General features: G+C 41.9%; 1 protein-coding gene across 1 annotated transcript; it reads left to right on the top strand.

The window, feature by feature from the left end:
* Positions 1-12405: 12405 nt before the first annotated feature.
* ctxn2 (cortexin 2) lies at positions 12406-12639 on the top strand. The gene has a single exon (XM_063005146.1). It carries the CDS (start codon positions 12406-12408, stop codon positions 12637-12639), a length of 234 nt encoding a protein of 77 aa, XP_062861216.1.
* The last annotated feature ends 5946 nt before the right edge of the window (positions 12640-18585 follow it).

Here is an 18585-nt window from a genome sequence, read left to right as displayed (position 1 = left end):
TATCGTGTATTTGCCCGATACCGCGCTCATTAACTCGTACTCGTACTCGCAAACGAGGCTCCGATACTAAACATCCGATACCGTGTGCCTAGTGCACGTTGCTGCGTTATGCCCGGTTCACACTACACGATTTTTGCCCTGGTTTTCGCTCGGCGGCTGGTTGGCGTTAGATTTTCCGATAGTGTGAACTATCCAACAACTCGATCCGACCGAGTTTTCTAGCACGTCAGATATCTGATCTGAGATGTGCGACTGGGAATGAGTGACATGTCGAACAGCCAATGAGAACGCAGGATACGGTGTGAGGGGAAACGCAGGAGAGGAGTGTAAACAGGTGGGACGGGGAGATAATATAGTTATATCAGAATACATCAGCACACACACGTTGTACAGTATTTCTGACCTGATCGTTCTCTACAGAACATAACAACAAAACACCAACATTGCAAAAATATTTATTAACCTCCAACTCACTACAGAACGATCCGTGCTGCTCGTGTTGCCAAATCCACTCAGATTTATTTATTTTTCCTCCTTGATTTCATCACATCAGCGCACAAACACTTTGATCGCTCGTTACCTGTTGACGTGAATTTTTGGACGTGGTATCGTTAAACTTCTCGCCACTTCTCACGTGTGTTTTTGTTTAAAAAAAAACGGTATTCTAAATCGGTATCGGCAAGTACAAAAATACATGTACTCGTACTTGTACTCGTACGGGTAAAAATGGTATTGATGCATCCCTAATAGAAACAATATAATTCAGTAGGACCTTCATATGAACAGGATTTACCATAAAGAGTGTCAGACAACAACAGAATTAACCATCACATTCTACCTTTTATCTAACTTTTCACTTCAGGAATAAGGTACTGCTTACTGTGAGAAATGCAGAAATAGAGGTCAGATTTTCACGCTCAAGGCCGGCTCACACCATAAACGTACTGTTTTACCTACAGTGGATTTAACTACGGACCTCTTGACGTTTTGCACACTTATTGTGTTGTGTATTTGATTTTAAATGGATGTAGCTGCCAAAAGGAACTCCTCCACTTCATCATAAATCTGAGTTCATTTCTGTCTCCTCTTCACTCTCTCAGGCTCAAGGTTTCTCTGATTCTTTCTTTATTGGTTTTGTTACTGTACTGTTTATAATGCACTGTTCCACATCATCCAGGTTCACTGCGTCTTTTAAATACGTTATATTCTTTATTGCCGCTGGTCTCTCGAGAGCCACCAAGCAGAGTTTGGTTGTATAACTACGACGACAACGACAGTAAAGTCTTATCTGATCTTATTTCATCTTATCTTATCTTGTATTGAATTCTTTTCTTCTTCAGCTCGCTACCAAACCTGTAAACTGGATGAATCATGTAATCATTTATTGGTACTAAAATAGTTATTGAGAGAACAGTGGATCAGGAGAGGATTATACTGTAGTTACTCGTCTCACAATAAACATGCTGGTAGGTGCACTGTGTACTCTATATTACACTTGATGAACTGGTGTCTTGTTCGGTGTGTATTCAGAGTTCCTTCTCCAGAGTCTGGAGTATAAATGAGGTTTATATATAAACACACACACTTTAGCCATAACGTCAGGAATAAATCTGAGGAAGTTAGTGTTTTGATAAACGATGAGCTGATGGTCAGATAGATCAGGATGCTCAGTCCTGTAGAATTTCATTGTAAAAATGGAACTACAGCAGCACTTTGCAGATTAAATAAAACAGTAATGCCATCTCAGTGTCTGCGGGACAGACCGATCCTCTCGTTCTGCGTCTGGGAGCGCCGGGTCGTTCTTCTAGTTCAATAAGCGCCATCACAGCACTCCGAGTCGAGCTATAATGCTGTGCTGGGACGCAGGCCAGCAGAAACGCTATAAAATCCATCAGAAATGGGAGCGGAGTACGCAGAACATCATCATTGTCTCTGAATCCGGCACTGATATATAACAACTTTGTTTGTCACGGGACTGAATGGGTTTGCACGGGAGATTCTTACTTTACATGCTCGACTACACGAGTACAGAATGAAACGAGAGTTATTAAGTCTTACAATAGCGACTAGTTCAGATTATTACGATCAGAATGTAAAATTCTATAAATTATTCTCACACGCTGTGTAAAACAAGAATCCATTTGCATTGATGTCAATATATGTTCATTACGTGCACCAGTCCGATAAATACATTCATTTATTTCTAAGCTAAACCTTCATTTACATTGTCCACGTTTATCACAAGCTTTTATCCAAGGCCACTTAGACAGGACTGTGACAGTATACAGTCTAAGCAATTGAGGTTTAATTTAAGGGCCTTGCTCAAGGGCCCAACAGTAACAACCTGGCAGTGGTGGGGCTTGAACCCCTTTGATTAGTAGACAAACTATGCAAGTATACAGTTACTGACTGTAGCCCATCTGTTGCGTTGTACACTTTGCCACCCCCTGTACCCCATTTATCAAGTAAAAGGGACCCCCACTAACAGACAGAAAGATAGATAGATAGATAGATAGATAGATAGATAGACAGACAGACAGACAGACAGACAGACAGACAGACAGACAGACAGACAGACGATAGATAGATAGATAGATAGATAGATAGATAGATAGATAGATAGATAGATAGATAGATAGATAGATAGACAGACAGGCAGGCAGGCAGGCAGAAAGACAGACAGGTAGATAGACAGACAAATAGATAGACAGATTGACAGACAGACAGACAGACAGACAGAGAGACAGATAGATAGACAGACAGATAGATAGATTGTAGATAGACAAACAGATAGATAGACAGACAGACAGATATACAGACAGACAGACAGATAGATAGATAGATAAACAGATAGACAGACAGATAGATAGATTGTAGATAGACAAACAGATAGACAGACAGACAGACAGACAGACAGACAGATAGATAGATAGATAGGAGCTTCCTCACCTGGTCTACTTCAGTGGGATCTGCATCAACAACTAAACTGAAATCTTTCACAGTCGCCGTCCATTGACTTTTGCACTTTTGAGGGAGGCAAATCAAATACGTGTCCACTCTCAAAAACCCAACGAGATCAGATCAAGAGATCCCCCAAACACCAATAGCCTGTTGATTTTCACGTCCTGTCATGTGTGTTTACCTTTTATTCTAATCAATGAAACGCCGCGGGACCCCCCTCTAGGCTCAGTGAGGTAACCCCAAGAGGGCTGCACCCCCCTGGTCGAGAACCGCTGTTGTGCAAGACATGCATGAGTATGAACGCTTGATGCTTCTGCTTGGCGTTACAAGAGCTTTCATGAGAAGCAGCAGTGGTAGCCTAGTGGTAGCCAAAAGATCGCTGTTTCACGCCCCACCTCAGAAAGGTTGTCACTGTTGGGCCCTTCTGCAATGCCCTTAACCCTGCATTGATTAGATGGTATACCGTCACAGTACCGTAAGTCGCTTTGGATAAAAAACTGACGGCTACAACCTAATGAGTCGAATTAATTTCTCCAGCAGTGGAATCGGAGTCACACACACACACACACACACACACACACACACACACACACACACACACACACACACAGCATTAAGCAAACAGAGCTCGTCTACGCACTGATATTTATATCAATGCACACAGAGAACGACTCAATAAACAGAGAGAGACAGAAACGACGTGGGGGGAAAGAAAATGAGGAGAAATGAAAGATACTGAACGCTGAATTGAGACGCTGCCGCTGCCACCGAGGCTGACCGAACGTGTGTGTGTGTGTGTGTGTGTGTGTGTGTGTTGTAGTTTTGCGCTGGCTGGCATTTCGTGGAACGGATTAGCGGGTTCATCTCATGTCGACATGTGGGTACGATTCTGCCAGTGCACTCGCACACACTCCTAACTCAACACTCGCACAGCAATCGCATATACACACACCACAACACACACACACACACACACACTCTCGCATCTCTTCAGTTCTCCAGCCACCTGCTGCTCTCGCATCGTTCCTCTCGCATCGCTCCTCTCGCATCGCTCCTCTCGCGCTCTCTCTCTCAGTGCCGTGGTGGAAATCCATTCCTCATGTGACCGTCTGGTTATTCTCTTCCTCTCATCCTCCAGACGCTCCGTGACATGGTGTCGATACGAGCCGCCATGCAACAGGTACAGCCGCGTTTATCCTCCTCTCCTCTTATTAAGCGCACGGTCGGACCGTCGGACGTTTCCAGCCGTCTGCCGTGGAAGCTTGACATTTCTGCAGCGGCTTCCATGTTTGCGTTACGTTCTGCCGTTCTGCCATGTTGACGATAACGTAATCGGCACATTTGCTTTGTGACTTGTGCTTCGGGTGCGATCGGGGTTGTACAGGGTGATGCTACGACTTAAGGATAGACGAAAGAGACAGAGAGTCCTATATTAATCTAATATGATGTTAATTTATGTTATATAACATGTACATTTATAGCTACTGAGTTTGTATACGTATATCCTCACTATATGGACAAAAGTATTGGGACGCCCATGTGTTTCCAGCCACAATAGTTGCTAACCAGTGTACCTGATCAGTAATATAAAGCAAATTATATTCTTCCTTCCTGTTCCAGCATGAACGAGCTCTATAAGGAAGCCCCACTGATCAGCTCTGGTATGAACTGGAACATCAACTGAGGCTTTCCCGTCTATTCAAATGCTTTTTTTTTACTGGATGGGCACAAATTCCCATACACAGACACACCATGTTGTTCTAGCTGGAAAGATCACACAGACGTCACTCTATTTCAATACTGTTTGTTTTGGAACAAGGTGTCCAACAAGCTCATGGTCAGGCGTCCAAATACTTTTGGCCATTTAGTGTATATACACACACACACAGGTGATGTCAATGTTTCTCTACATATCTTTTTAACCTGCTTTCATTCTGTTCTTCAATGGTCAGGACCCCCACAGAACCCCCACAGAGCAGGTATTATTTAGGTGGTGGATGTGTGTTAGTGTGTGTTGTGCTGGTATGAGCGGATCAGACACAGCAGCGCTGCTGGAGTTTTTAAATACCGTGTCCACTCACTGTCCACTCTATTAGACACTCCTACCTAGTCGGTCGACCTTGTAGATGTAAAGTCAGAGACGATCGCTCATCTATTGCTGCTGTTTGAGTCGCTCATCTTCTAGACCTTCACGGTGCGCTGTTGGCTGGATATTTTTGGTTGGTGGACGATTCTCAGTCCAGCAGTGACAGTGAGGTGATTAAAAACTCCAGCAGCGCTGCTGTGTCTGATCCACTCATACCAGCACAACACACACTAACACACCACCACCATGTCAGTGTCACTGCAGTGCTGAGAATGATCCACCACCTAAATAATACCTGCTCTGTGGTGGTCCTGTGGTGGTCCTGACCATTGAAGAACAGCGTGAAAGTGGGTAACAAAGCATGTAGAGAAACAGATGGACTACAGTCAGTAATTGTAGAACTACAAAGTGCTTCTATATGGACAGTGAGTGTAGAAACAAGGAGGTGGTTTTAATGTTATGGCTGATCTTTATATATATATATATATATATATATACGTATATATACAGTGTATCACAAAAGTGAGTACACCCCTCACATTTCTGCAAATATTTCATTATATCTTTTCATGGGACAACACTATAGACATGAAACTTGGATATAACTTAGAGTAGTCAGTGTACAACTTGTATAGCAGTGTAGATTTACTGTCTTCTGAAAATAACTCAACACACAGCCATTAATGTCTAAATAGCTGCAACATAAGTGAGTACACCCCACAGTGAACATGTCCAAATTGTGCCCAAAGTGTCAATATTTTGTGTGACCACCATTATTATCCAGCACTGCCTTAACCCTCCTGGGCATGGAATTCACCAGAGCTGCACAGGTTGCTACTGGAATCCTCTTCCACTCCTCCATGATGACATCACAGAGCTGGTGGATGTTAGACACCTTGAACTCCTCTACCTTCCACTTGAGGATGCGCCACAGGTGCTCAATTGGGTTTAGTCCATCACCTTTACCTTCAGCTTCCTCAGCAAGGCAGTTGTCATCTTGGAGGTTGTGTTTGGGGTCGTTATCCTGTTGGAAAACTGCCATGAGGCCCAGTTTTCAAAGGGAGGGGATCATGCTCTGTTTCAGAATGTCACAGTACATGTTGGAATTCATGTTTCCCTCAATGAACTGCAGCTCCCCAGTGCCAGCAACACTCATGCAGCCCAAGACCATGATGCTACCACCACCATGCTTGACTGTAGGCAAGATACAGTTGTCTTGGTACTTCTCACCAGGGCGCCGCCACACATGCTGGACACCATATGTGCCAAACAAGTTTATCTTGGTCTCGTCAGACCACAGGGCATTCCAGTAATCCATGTTCTTGGACTGCTTGTCTTCAGCAAACTGTTTGCGGGCTTTCTTGTGCGTCAGCTTCCTTCTGGGATGACGACCATGCAGACCAAGTTGATGCAGTGAGCGGCGTATGGTCTGAGCACTGACAGGCTGACCTCCCACGTCTTCAACCTCTGCAGCAATGCTGGCAGCACTCATGTGTCTATTTTTTAAAGCCAACCTCTGGATATGACGCCGAACACGTGGACTCAACTTCTTTGGTCGACCCTGGCGAAGCCTGTTCCGAGTGGAACCTGTCCTGGAAAACCGCTGTATGACCTTGGCCACCATGCTGTAGCTCAGTTTCAGGGTGTTAGCAATCTTCTTATAGCCCAGGCCATCTTTGTGGAGAGCAACAATTCTATTTCGCACATCCTCAGAGAGTTCTTTGCCATGAGGTGCCATGTTGAATATCCAGTGGCCAGTATGGGAGAATTGTACCCAAAACACCAAATTTAACAGCCCTGCTCCCCATTTACACCTGGGACCTTGACACATGACACCAGGGAGGGACAACGACACATTTGGGCACAATTTGGACATGTTCACTGTGGGGTGTACTCACTTATGTTGCCAGCTATTTAGACATTAATGGCTGTGTGTTGAGTTATTTTCAGAAGACAGTAAATCTACACTGCTATACAAGCTGTACACTGACTACTCTAAGTTATATTCAAGTTTCATGTCTATAGTGTTGTCCCATGAAAAGATATAATGAAATATTTGCAGAAATGTGAGGGGTGTACTCACTTTTGTGATACACTGTATATATATATATACAGGTATATATATAAAGAATTAAGCTAGTTTGTCTGAGTAAACTAAGCCAGATATATATTGCAGATATTTGTACATGGTACACATGGTACACTGGGTTCTTTGCCGAGGTCAGGAAGAAATCCCAAACTGTCACTCTATACTAGGACAGAATGACCTCAGAAGCTGCTGGAACACGGATGCCACCGCCCAGGGAATTCAGTTTTACACAGTCACAGACTTGGAGGAAGCCATGCAAGAAAGAAGCTGCTGCTCCAGAATTGGAGATCTTGAAGCTTGACCACATTACGTAGGAAAAAGACAAACAAAGATTCGGTTATTTGGAGGAACCAAAGCTACACCAGAAGCTTGTTGGTGTGTGTGTGTGGGGGGGGGGGGGGTATAATAATAATAATAATAATATAATAATAATAATATAACAGCAAATCTAACATACAGAGAAAGAAGAATAACGTGCAGTAAAGAGGAACGTTTTTGCTCGACTTTTGGAGGAGGAGATGGAGGAACAGCACAAAGCGATTGTGGAAGGAAGTTCCAGAGTTTGGGGGCTGAGGAACTAAAAGACCTACCGCCGACAGACACCAGTCTAAAACAGGGAACCGCTAGAAGGCCCGTGCTAGAGTCAGTAAGGGTGAAGAACTGCACTGAGCAGAGATGTTCACAGGTCACAAAATACGAGTCTGAGTCGAGTCACGAGTCTTTAGTCTAGAGTCTGAGTCAAGTCACGATATAATATAACAAACACAAAACATATATTGGAAATGTAGCGTAGAAATAAAGAAATAATCTGAAAGTTAAGATAGAAAACAACAACAGATTAGCGAGTGTATTTAGCCGTTTTACTTCGTGACTTTACTTTCATAGTTACCAGTTAAAAGCTTAAACTGATGTTTTGTTTTCATTGCAAATCACGGCACAGCGGCCAAAATCCCAAACACAGCAAAAACAATCATGACCGCTGCTTACCTTAGCTTCTGTTCTTCCAGATGCTATTACATTTATAAGCGTGCATCCCATTAGGAACAGAATCCGTTATTTTGTAAATGTGCTTATAATTAAAAACTTCCAAACTTTTCCCGGTCGTGAAGTAAAACAGGAAGTGGTTAGAAAGCCGATCGAGCGTTTCATTACCACGTCATCTGTGTGACGCAAACTGAATAAATGCAAATAACAGCATTTCTTACTAACAATTACAATCAGAAGCTCTGATTGGTTCAGAAAGCGCTCTTTCAACCATTAGCACCGATTCTGTAGGAGCGTTCCATTCACCCCGGTTGTTTCTGTGAAGTGCACTACGTAGGGGATTCCACCATTTTAAGTGAGATTCCGATCCAAAGGGAACGAAAATGTTCAAATGAAGTGAACTTCAGACTGTGTAGGGAGTAGGGAGCGACGCTTCATCACTACACCGGAAGCTGGCTGGAACATTTACACATTGTGTGCGTTGCGGGTTAAGACGGCCGGAGCGTTATTATTATTATTATTATTATTATTATTATTATTATTATTAGAGAGCAGAAAATGACACGATCAGAATTATGTCAGATCATATATATAAATATATATATAATCGTCACATGTAACTAATGTTGCTGACTTTGGTTGTCCACGAGTAATTTTTTTTCGAGTCCGAGTCATTTGAAACAAGTCCGAGTCGAGTCTGAAGTCGCTGTGTGTGCGCCTTACGTGCGAAACGGACTCGAGTCCCCATCTCTGGTACTAAGGTAGAAAGGGGCGAGGCCATGAAGGGCTTTCCCAGGATAGGGGATCAAATACAAGTTGTGTTGTATGTATAATTTAGATCCAGCAGATTTGTTCATCAATATTTTGCGGACAAACAAGTATTCTAGAGTACCAATCATCCAGCCAAAGAAAAATATCAGTTGTAGTATAATTAGGTAAATCACAAGGTTTCCGGAATCTCCGGAAAAGAAGAACCTGTGATTTATTAACTATTGAAAGCTTTGAAGGAAAACCTTGATGTATTTGATGTTTTATTTCGATTTCTCCAATATTCCTACTTGTGATTGGTAGCAATTCTCAAAACTGTTAAAGTCAGCTCCCAAGTTCACAGACACAATAAATAAATAGTGGAAGAACACCAAGGGCATAGCAAGACTGTACGTACCACTAAGGCCCTCAGGCTGACCCGACGTCCCCAAGTTACCTTGGCGTGTGATGAGGCGGTGGTAGTGTATGACAGGACTTGGGAAACACAGAAGCAACATGAGACAGAGGGTGTTGGAGAAACCAATTTGTGCAGCCAACCATCACAAAGTAATGATGGCATACTGGCATGACATGACAGGGGAAAGGCTCAAGCTGTGGGTTCAAGTAAAAGGGGCTGAAAACAAAAGGTTCTATCAAGGAAGATGGTGGGGAAGATTCCAAGAGGCATTGAGTATGTGACGGGTGAACCACGGTATCTCCCTGCTGAGCGTTTTGTTTACATTTGATGGTGTGAATGAGGATTGGATAATTAATGAGTATGACGTAGGCGCTTGTAGAGTATTTAAAAACGGGTGAGTTGGTTGCCCCCCAGGTTATCCTGGTTGCAGTTATTGCAGGTAGGTCCGTGGTAACTTGGTATCTCCGTTAGCGGTGTATAGGTCGTACTAGTGATTACATGTTTTACACACAGCTGACGAACCACGTTGCTGCTACTATTTAGTGTGGGCGTTTGGTGCTGTGTGTGTGCGCCGTGAGCCCTTCCTCTTGGTATGTACTCGTTGTGCATTGAGACGTAATTCCACTTAAATGTAATATTAAATGGAGTTATAAGAGATTTGTTTTATTTACAGGTGGCTGGGGGTGGAGCGTGCTGCTTCTTGGGTTGCCAGTCGTATCCAGTTGACGCATTCCCATCGAGCGCTGCTGTCTTTCTTTCAGTTTTGTCTCCAAGTTTGTTTTTCTTTCTTTTCTTCAGCTGTCTTAATTGTTGTTATTATTGACCTTATCAGTATTGAGAATATGGTTAATATTAATATAAGTTTTATTATTTGGTTACTAATTTTCTTTCCTTTTTCTATCTTGTTATTATCTAGCCCAGTGTTTCTCAACCTTTTTTCAGTCACGGCACCCTTTAAAAGTGTGCAAAATCTCAAGTCACCCCAGTCTAAAATGTATTAAAAAACGTACACTCTGCATCCCTCGGACTGCTAACACACACGGACACACACCATAAGGTGTCATTTGGGGGGGGGGGTAAACGTGACTTACTTTTAATGGGAAACCTGAGCCTGGGATGATGCACACAATCGCCCTATTCTGGCAGGGATGGATGAGAGGCAGACGCGGAGCTCCTGGTCCAGAGCCCTCAGTCGCTCCCTGTACTTGTTCTTGATGTAAGTTAGGCTCGAAAAGCTCAGTTCGCGCCATGAACGAATCAGATTTAACATAAATAAATGAGTTTATAGTTTATTTCTCAATTATTTGTCATTATACTGAGAGCACTGCTTCTTTTCTGCATGTTCTCTCTGTAGCTCGGTTACGGCTCTCTCAACTCAAAAGAAGCTTTATTGGCATGACAAATAAGGACATTCGTATTGCCAAAGCAAGTTACAGAGAAATAATAAAAAATAACAATAAGAAAGAACAAATATATACAAAACAGTTACATGTGCAAAAATATAAAATAGAATGAAATATTAATAAAAACAGTGCAAAATAATAACAATAAAAATTATAATATTTACATTATTGAGGTAATAACGATCAGTTTGTGTGTGTGTGTGTGCGTCTCTCTCTCTCTCTCTTTTTGTGTGTGTGTGTTTTATATATTAATAATTTAAATATGAAATTATTAATATTTTATATTTTTTGCACATGTAACTGTTTTGTATATATTTGTTCTTTCTTATTGTTATTTTTATTATTTCTCTGTAACTTGCTTTGGAAATACGAATGTCCTTATTTGTCATGCCAATAAAGCTTCTTTTGAGTTTGAGTGTCTCTCTCTCTCTCTCTCTCTCTCTCTCTGTGTGTGTGTGTGTGTGTGTGTGTGTGTGTGTGTGTGTGTGTGTGTGTCTCGCTCGCTCTCCGCTCTCCGCTCTCCGTTTTCAGATTAGAATTTCGATAATAAACTGCTCTTATTATGACTGATTAATTCCCTCTACTGATGGAAGCGGACTGGGTGAATTACAGCCGAACTGCGCAGAAATAAACATATACTGTATGTAGCGGCTCCCAGAAGCGCGACTCCGTTCCTTTTAAAGAGCCGTTCAATAGAATCGGATCGTTCGCGAACGACCCATCACTATCAGAATATTTTTGACGGCACCCCTGATGAAGCCACACGGCACCCCAGGGTGCCACGGCGCCCCGGTTGAGAAAGGCTGATCTAGCCTACCAGACTAAAGTGTGTGTAGTGTGGTAACACTTGTGATGTGGTTTGCTGTGCCGGCACGTATATATTTGGTGTTGTACTTTGGGTGACCACTTAAATTTATTTTGGTAGGTTTTATTGTAGTAATTATTTCTTTTTCTTTATTTTGTTTGTTTAGTTTGTAGGAGTGCTCTTGGTGTCCTGTAACCTGCAATCAAAGTACTGGGGCTTTTGCTGATCTCAGTAATAATATTTGTTGCCCTGCTTTGCACCAAGTTTAATTGTACTGTATCTTTTAAGATGTATTTTATGACTTGTCTAGATAATACTGGTTTAAAGAAATAAAGTGTTCTAGTTTTCTATAAACACACGCCTCTTGCTGATTTTGCTATACGAACCTGAGTGCCTTCCCTCTTTTTGGGGTAATTTTTTCTCTGGGTGAAATTCCCAGGGTGGCATTGTCTGTAGTGTTTTCTTATGGTAAAATTGTAAAGATTGTAATTTATCCCTCCATTGGTAGCCGCCACAAGTAGACAGGGGACCAAGAACATCCTTGGTGGAACCAGTGGAACCAAAAGGGCTAATCGTGTTAAATTTTCAGGGGGTCAAATAGGGCCGAGTTGAGACAGAGAGTAACCTGGTGGGTAGAGCTTTTGGGCTATCAATCAGAAGATTGTTGGTTCAAATCCAGACTCTGCTATGCAGCCACCCTTGTGTAGCCACTCTTGAGCAGGGACCAGCTTCCAAACAAACTGGGATATTCAGAAAAAGAATTAAATGATAAATAAAGACATTCTTCTTCTTTAAAGCTATATAACTTGCCTATGCTTGGGTGTTGAAACGTGTGGATTTGTGTCTTTTTCCAGGGTTTCCACGATCATGAGGTCTATAACATTCCGGGGATGAAGTGGACGCTCAGCGATCATGTGTAGCGTGCATTATAACCACTCGTATGTGAGCAGCGGTGACATGAACTCCCTGACTCTGGAGCAGAAGACGGCCTTCGCGTTCGTTCTGATGCTGCTGGTCTTTCTCGCTCTGCTGATCGTCCGGTGTTTCCGGATCCTGTTGGATCCCTACAGCAGCATGCCCTCCTCGCACTGGGGGGACGGACTGGAGGGGCTGGAAAAAGGGACGTTTGAGTACACCCTCACCTGAGGACACGCCGCGACACCATGTTAGCTCATAACCTGCCTTGTTGGAAGTCGACTAACCTTTACCTGAGGTCATGCCTTCACATGAGGCGCCTATGCGCCAAGCGCCTAGCTGAGATGTTATATCTGACCCCAGACACAACATTACGTGAAGCCACGCCTTCATCTGCAGCCATGCTTAAGGGTACCACATTTTTAGGTCAAACCACAACTTAACTTGAGGTAGCACCCTTACCCAAGACCTGATCTAGCACCCTTACCCAAGACCTTATCTTGCACTCTTACCCAAAACCTAACTTTGTTCCCTTACCCAAGACCTTATCTTGCACCCTTACCCAAGACCTTATCTTGCACCCTTACCCAAGACCTTATCTTGCACCCTTACCCAAGACCTTATCTTGCACCCTTACCCAAGACCTGATCTAGCACCCTTACCCAAGACCTTATCTTGAACCCTTACCCAAGACCTGATCTAGCACCCTTACCCAAGACCTTATCTTGCACCCTTACCCAAGACCTGATCTAGCACCCTTACCCAAGACCTTATCTTGCACCCTTACCCAAGACCTGATCTTGAACCTTTACTCAAGACCTGATCTTGAACCCTTACTCAAGACCTGATCTTGCACCCTTACCCAAGACCTGATCTTGCACCCTTACTCAAGACCTGATCTTGCACCCTTACCAAAGACCTGATCTTGCACCCTTACTCAAGACCTGATCTTGCACCCTTACCCAAGACCTGATCTTGCACCCTTACCCAAGACCTGATCTTGCACCCTTAGCCAAGACCTGATCTTGCACCCTTACCCAAGACCTTATCTAGCACCCTTAACCAAGACCTTATCTAGCACCCTTAACCAAGACCTGATCTTGCACCCTTACCCAAGACCTGATCTTGAACCCTTACCCTAGACCTGATCTTGAACCCTTACCCAAGACCTTATCTAGCACCCTTAACCAAGACCTTATCTAGCACCCTTAACCAAGACCTGATCTTGCACCCTTACCCAAGACCTGATCTTGAACCCTTACCCAAGACCTTATCTAGCACCCTTAACCAAGACCTTATCTAGCACCCTTAACCAAGACCTGATCTTGCACCCTTACCCAAGACCTGATCTTGAACCCTTACTCAAGACCTGATCTTGCACCCTTACCCAAGACCTGATCTTGAACCCTTACTCAAGACCTGATCTTGAACCCTTACCCAAGACCTGATCTTGAACCCTTACCCAAGACCTTATCTAGCACCCTTAACCAAGACCTTATCTAACACCCTTACCCAAGACCTTATCCTGCACCCTTACCCAAGACCTTATCTAGCACCCTTACCCAAGACCTGATCTTTCACCCTTACCCAGGACCAAATCTCTACCTGATCTCACCTTCAACATGGACAATGGTAGCTCAATGGTTAGGGAACTAGGCTCATTTGGCAGATCACCAGTTCAAGACCCACCAACCCCAGGTTTCCACTTTTGGGCCACAATAACATAAATGTAACTGGTGACACCATTTCCTTAGAATATGATGTACCTCTACCTGAGACAATCTTAACTCTGGTGAAGACCTCATCTTTACTTAAGATCACATCCTTGCCAGAGACCGTACCCAAATTTAAGACTACACCCTTACGACTTACTTTACCCGTATCTACCTAAATGTAATTGAGACCACACCTTTATGTAAGACCACTGTTTACGTCATAACCTAAGGCCTCACCACTGCCTAAAACCACACCCTAATGTGAGACCACGCCTTACCCTTTTACAAGACACCTTATATTGTTGGACCATCTTGTCTTGAGTCTACGTCTTCACCGGAGACCGCACCACGCCTTTACCTGATCAAACATGGCAACTACTGTATATTTTTTATACTTCTAAAATGGAATGATGTTGCTTGATAGACTTGATGGACGTTGGTACACTGTGAATGTTGCGTACACCTTTATAGAAGACCGTGCTATACCAGAGACCAGGTATGGCAACTTTACTTTACGTGTGGACCTGTGGATTGTGGATCTTCCTGTTCAGTGTGAAATCTGTTTACTAAATGGTGACTGTTCCATGTTTGGTCACGTGAACGTTGGTAGATTTCATGCCTTCATCAAGTGCTTTACGACCGGGGTATAATGAACAGGGTATAATGGCTTCTCGTTGAGGCCGTGCGTCCTTTTGCATCAACACGAAACCAAAAGCAGATTTTACAGTTTTGTGTAGGTAACACAATTTTTAACACAATGTCTGGTTCCTTCAGTCATCTGTAGATCAGTCTGTAGCAGGATGTTGTTCTGTCCATGACTGGTGTACGCCACGATAGATTAGATGTGTGGATGTGATGTTGATGTGATCCAAACCTCAAACCTTTCAACGGAGAAACTGTAAAGAGGTTCTGGAGAAGTCTGGTAACCCTGAAAGCAGGTCCGTTTCTTTGGAGCTGCTGGATTGCTACGTACACCACCATGTACCAGACCATGTAGATGTACCTGATGGGTGTAAAAACTAGAACTAAAAGTTAATCTGCTTCTCCGCACAATAACAGTCCATCTATTCTAGAAATCAGTGAAAAGGACCACCAATCACAGAGCTTATCATTGGTTGGTGGTCCATTTGCACCGCAGCAGTGAGACTATGGTAGTCCATGGTGTTAGAGTCAGTGTGACTCAAATGTGTGTGATGTTGGCGTACGTGTATTACCCTAGTGTGAGTGTATTATGATAGTGTGTGTGTGTACTGGGATATGTCTGATGGGGGGGGGGGGCCTAGCCATTAATAGGTGCACTTGTTGGTGCACTCTAAGTGCAGGTCCCAAGCCCGGATAGAAACAGGAGGGTGTGAATCTGTGTGCTAATGTGCTATGGATAGTTCTAGCTAAAGCTCGGACGCTAAACAGATCTCGAACTAGCCAAGAAGCCAACGATCTAGCACAATTCACAATCTCGGGTATTAATAGCGCAAAGTCATGATGCCCTGTCCAATAACGTGTGTAAATAATGCCAATCAAGCGCTTCTCAGTAGCAATCTATCTTCAAGTTGTGTCCACATTAGCTTAGTATGCTAACTTAGCTAGCTAGATACAATCAACTACTGCGAGCAAGCTAAGGCTAAAGCTAACTTGGGTAAACGTTGCTTCCTCCAGACTTCCCTGTTTGTCGTTAGCTCAGAATTGACCCCTCATTTGTTGGCGTGGTGGCACAGCTGGTGGTGTCGATGCTGCACAGAATCATGGGTCCCGTGGACCTGGGTTTGATCCTTCCTTCCGGTCATAGTCGCGGTCCGTGTAGCGTATATGAATGAGAAGATATTGTGTACAGTATGAGATCTAAGAATGCGAGGATGGTTGTACTGCCGTGTTCACTGTTACTCCAGTCTCTCGGGGCCGGTCGTGATCTCTGATGAGGTCCAGAATTTCAGAGGCTTTGAGACCCTGAATCTAATCCCAAACCTAATCCCTAATCCCCCAAATCTAACCCTAAACTTAACCAGAAACTCTACACCTTTAACGTAACCCTTCATCCCTAACGCTGATCCAAAATCTTTATATCTAAGAATTTAGACATGCCCTCTTCTTAGGACTGTAGGATGATGGGTAATGCGTCTATATTTCTCCAGATGTTTTGTTCTGTTGGAGATCACGTCTGGCCCGGTGATGCCACTGTTACACCGACCACATTTCTGTGCCTTCATTTAGCGATGATTAAACGATCCTATTAAATGTTTGTGTACAGGCTGATAGGATGTGTGTGTGTGTGTGTGTGTGTGTGTGTGTAATGAGGCCATTCATACTGTGACTTTGTATTTGTCTAGTGAAATAAAATAATTTTGCTCTAAATCTTCCTCAGATATCTCTATTCATTTGTCTGAATTAATTCTATAGAAATGGTTGGATGATGAATCTGAGAGCGCAACGTTACAACCGCATCATTAATAACCACACACACACACACACACGCACACACACGCACACACACACACACTTCACCAGATTTTAACCGGCTCGGCATGACCAGTGAAATACCAGGGTCAGTGTACAGTACATGTGTCCACACAAGTCCACATGGTACCAGGTACGAGAAACACGAGGAGGAAGGATTAACATCAACCAAGCATGCAGCACACACATGATGTCACGATGCCATGATCCCATGATGCCATGCAGCTTCTACAGCTTCTGGTGGTTTACTGAACACATGGAAGAAAAATCATCACTTTTAAAAATGGGATGACAAAAACTGAACCTTAAACTTAGTGATGGTGTGATTTATCAGTTGTTGCCTAAACCTAAACCTACTCCCTGAATCTAATTATTAAAACTACCCCCTAATTATTATTATTATTATTATTATTATTATTATTATTATTGTTTTTATAATTTTTATTATTATTATATTTATTATTATTATTATTATTGTTATTATTATTATTATTATTATTATTATTATTATTGTTTTTATAATTTTTATTATTATTATATTTATTATTATTATTATTATTGTTATTATTATTGTTAGATAGATAGATAGATAGATAGATAGATAGATAGATAGATAGATAGATAGATAGATAGATAGATAGATAGATAGATACTTTATTTATCCCAAAGGAAATTATTGATTGTTATTTTTTATTATTATTATTATTATTATTATTATTACTATTGTTATTATTATAATTATTATTGTTATTATTATTATATTTATATTTATTATTATTGTTTTTATTATTATTATTATTTTATTATTATTGTTATTACTATTATTATTTTATTATTATTGTTAATATTATTGTTTTTATTATTATTATTTTACTATTGTTTTTATTATTGTTATTATTATTATTATTATGATTATTATTATTATTATTATTGTCATTATTAATATTATTATTATTGTTATTATTGTATTTATATTTATTATAATTATTGTTTTTAATATTATTATTATTATTATTGTCATTATTAATAATATTATTATTGTTATTATTATTATATTTATATTTATTATAATTATTGTTTTTATTATTATTATTTTATTATTGTTATTATTATTATTATTGTTATTATTGTTAGTATTATTATTATTATTTTTAGTATTATTATTATTGTTGTTTTGTTGTTATTATTATTTTATAATTATTTTACTTTGATCTTTCACATTTTTGCTACATCAAGCTTTTTCAAGGTCACAAACGAACTCTAAATTCTCAGAATTGTTGCATAAGGAACAATCAATAAGGAAGTGTACTAGTGTATGTGTGTATGTGTGTGTGCGTGCGTGTGTGTGTGCACTAGAACCCAGAACATGTTCCTGTTATTGGTGGCTTTACATTAACTCACACACACCTGCGGAAAAATTCAGGTGATTCCAACACCTCACAGTGTCAATCACACACACACACACACACACACACACACACAGGATCATTAACTTTCTGTTAATACACACACACACACACACCAGCAAGAACAACAGCCTCTCTTCTGAGAAGCTACTCACAAGACTTTGAAGTGGTCGGATGGGAATTTGTGCCTGTTCAGTCAAAAGATGCCTGGTTTCCTCCAGATGTGACACTTGGTATTCAGGCTAAAATGTTCCATTTCTTGTTTCTCATGGTTTGAGAGTCTTCTGTCCTCCATCATGTGCCTTTTACTAAGGAGTGGCTTCAGTCTGGCCACTCTACCATACAGGTGTGATTTGTGGAGATGCTGCCTGGATGGTTGATCTTCTGATAGGTTCTCCCATCTCCACAAGGATACTGGAGCTCTGTCAGAGTGACCCTCAGGTTCCAGCTCACCTCCCTGTCCAAGGCCCGTCTTCCCCGATCGCTCAGTTTGGCCGGGCGTCAGGTCTAGGAAGATTTTTGGTGGTTCCAAACTTCCTCCATTTATGAATGATGGAGGACCTGTAAAGCTGCAGCAGTTGTTCTGAACCTTCTCCAGATCTGTG

The sequence above is a fragment of the Trichomycterus rosablanca genome, chromosome 11 (genome assembly GCF_030014385.1).
Source record: "Trichomycterus rosablanca isolate fTriRos1 chromosome 11, fTriRos1.hap1, whole genome shotgun sequence".
Classification (NCBI taxonomy): domain Eukaryota; kingdom Metazoa; phylum Chordata; class Actinopteri; order Siluriformes; family Trichomycteridae; genus Trichomycterus; species Trichomycterus rosablanca.
Note: the sequence above shows the minus strand (reverse complement) of the source record. Positions and strands in the feature narration are given on the sequence as shown.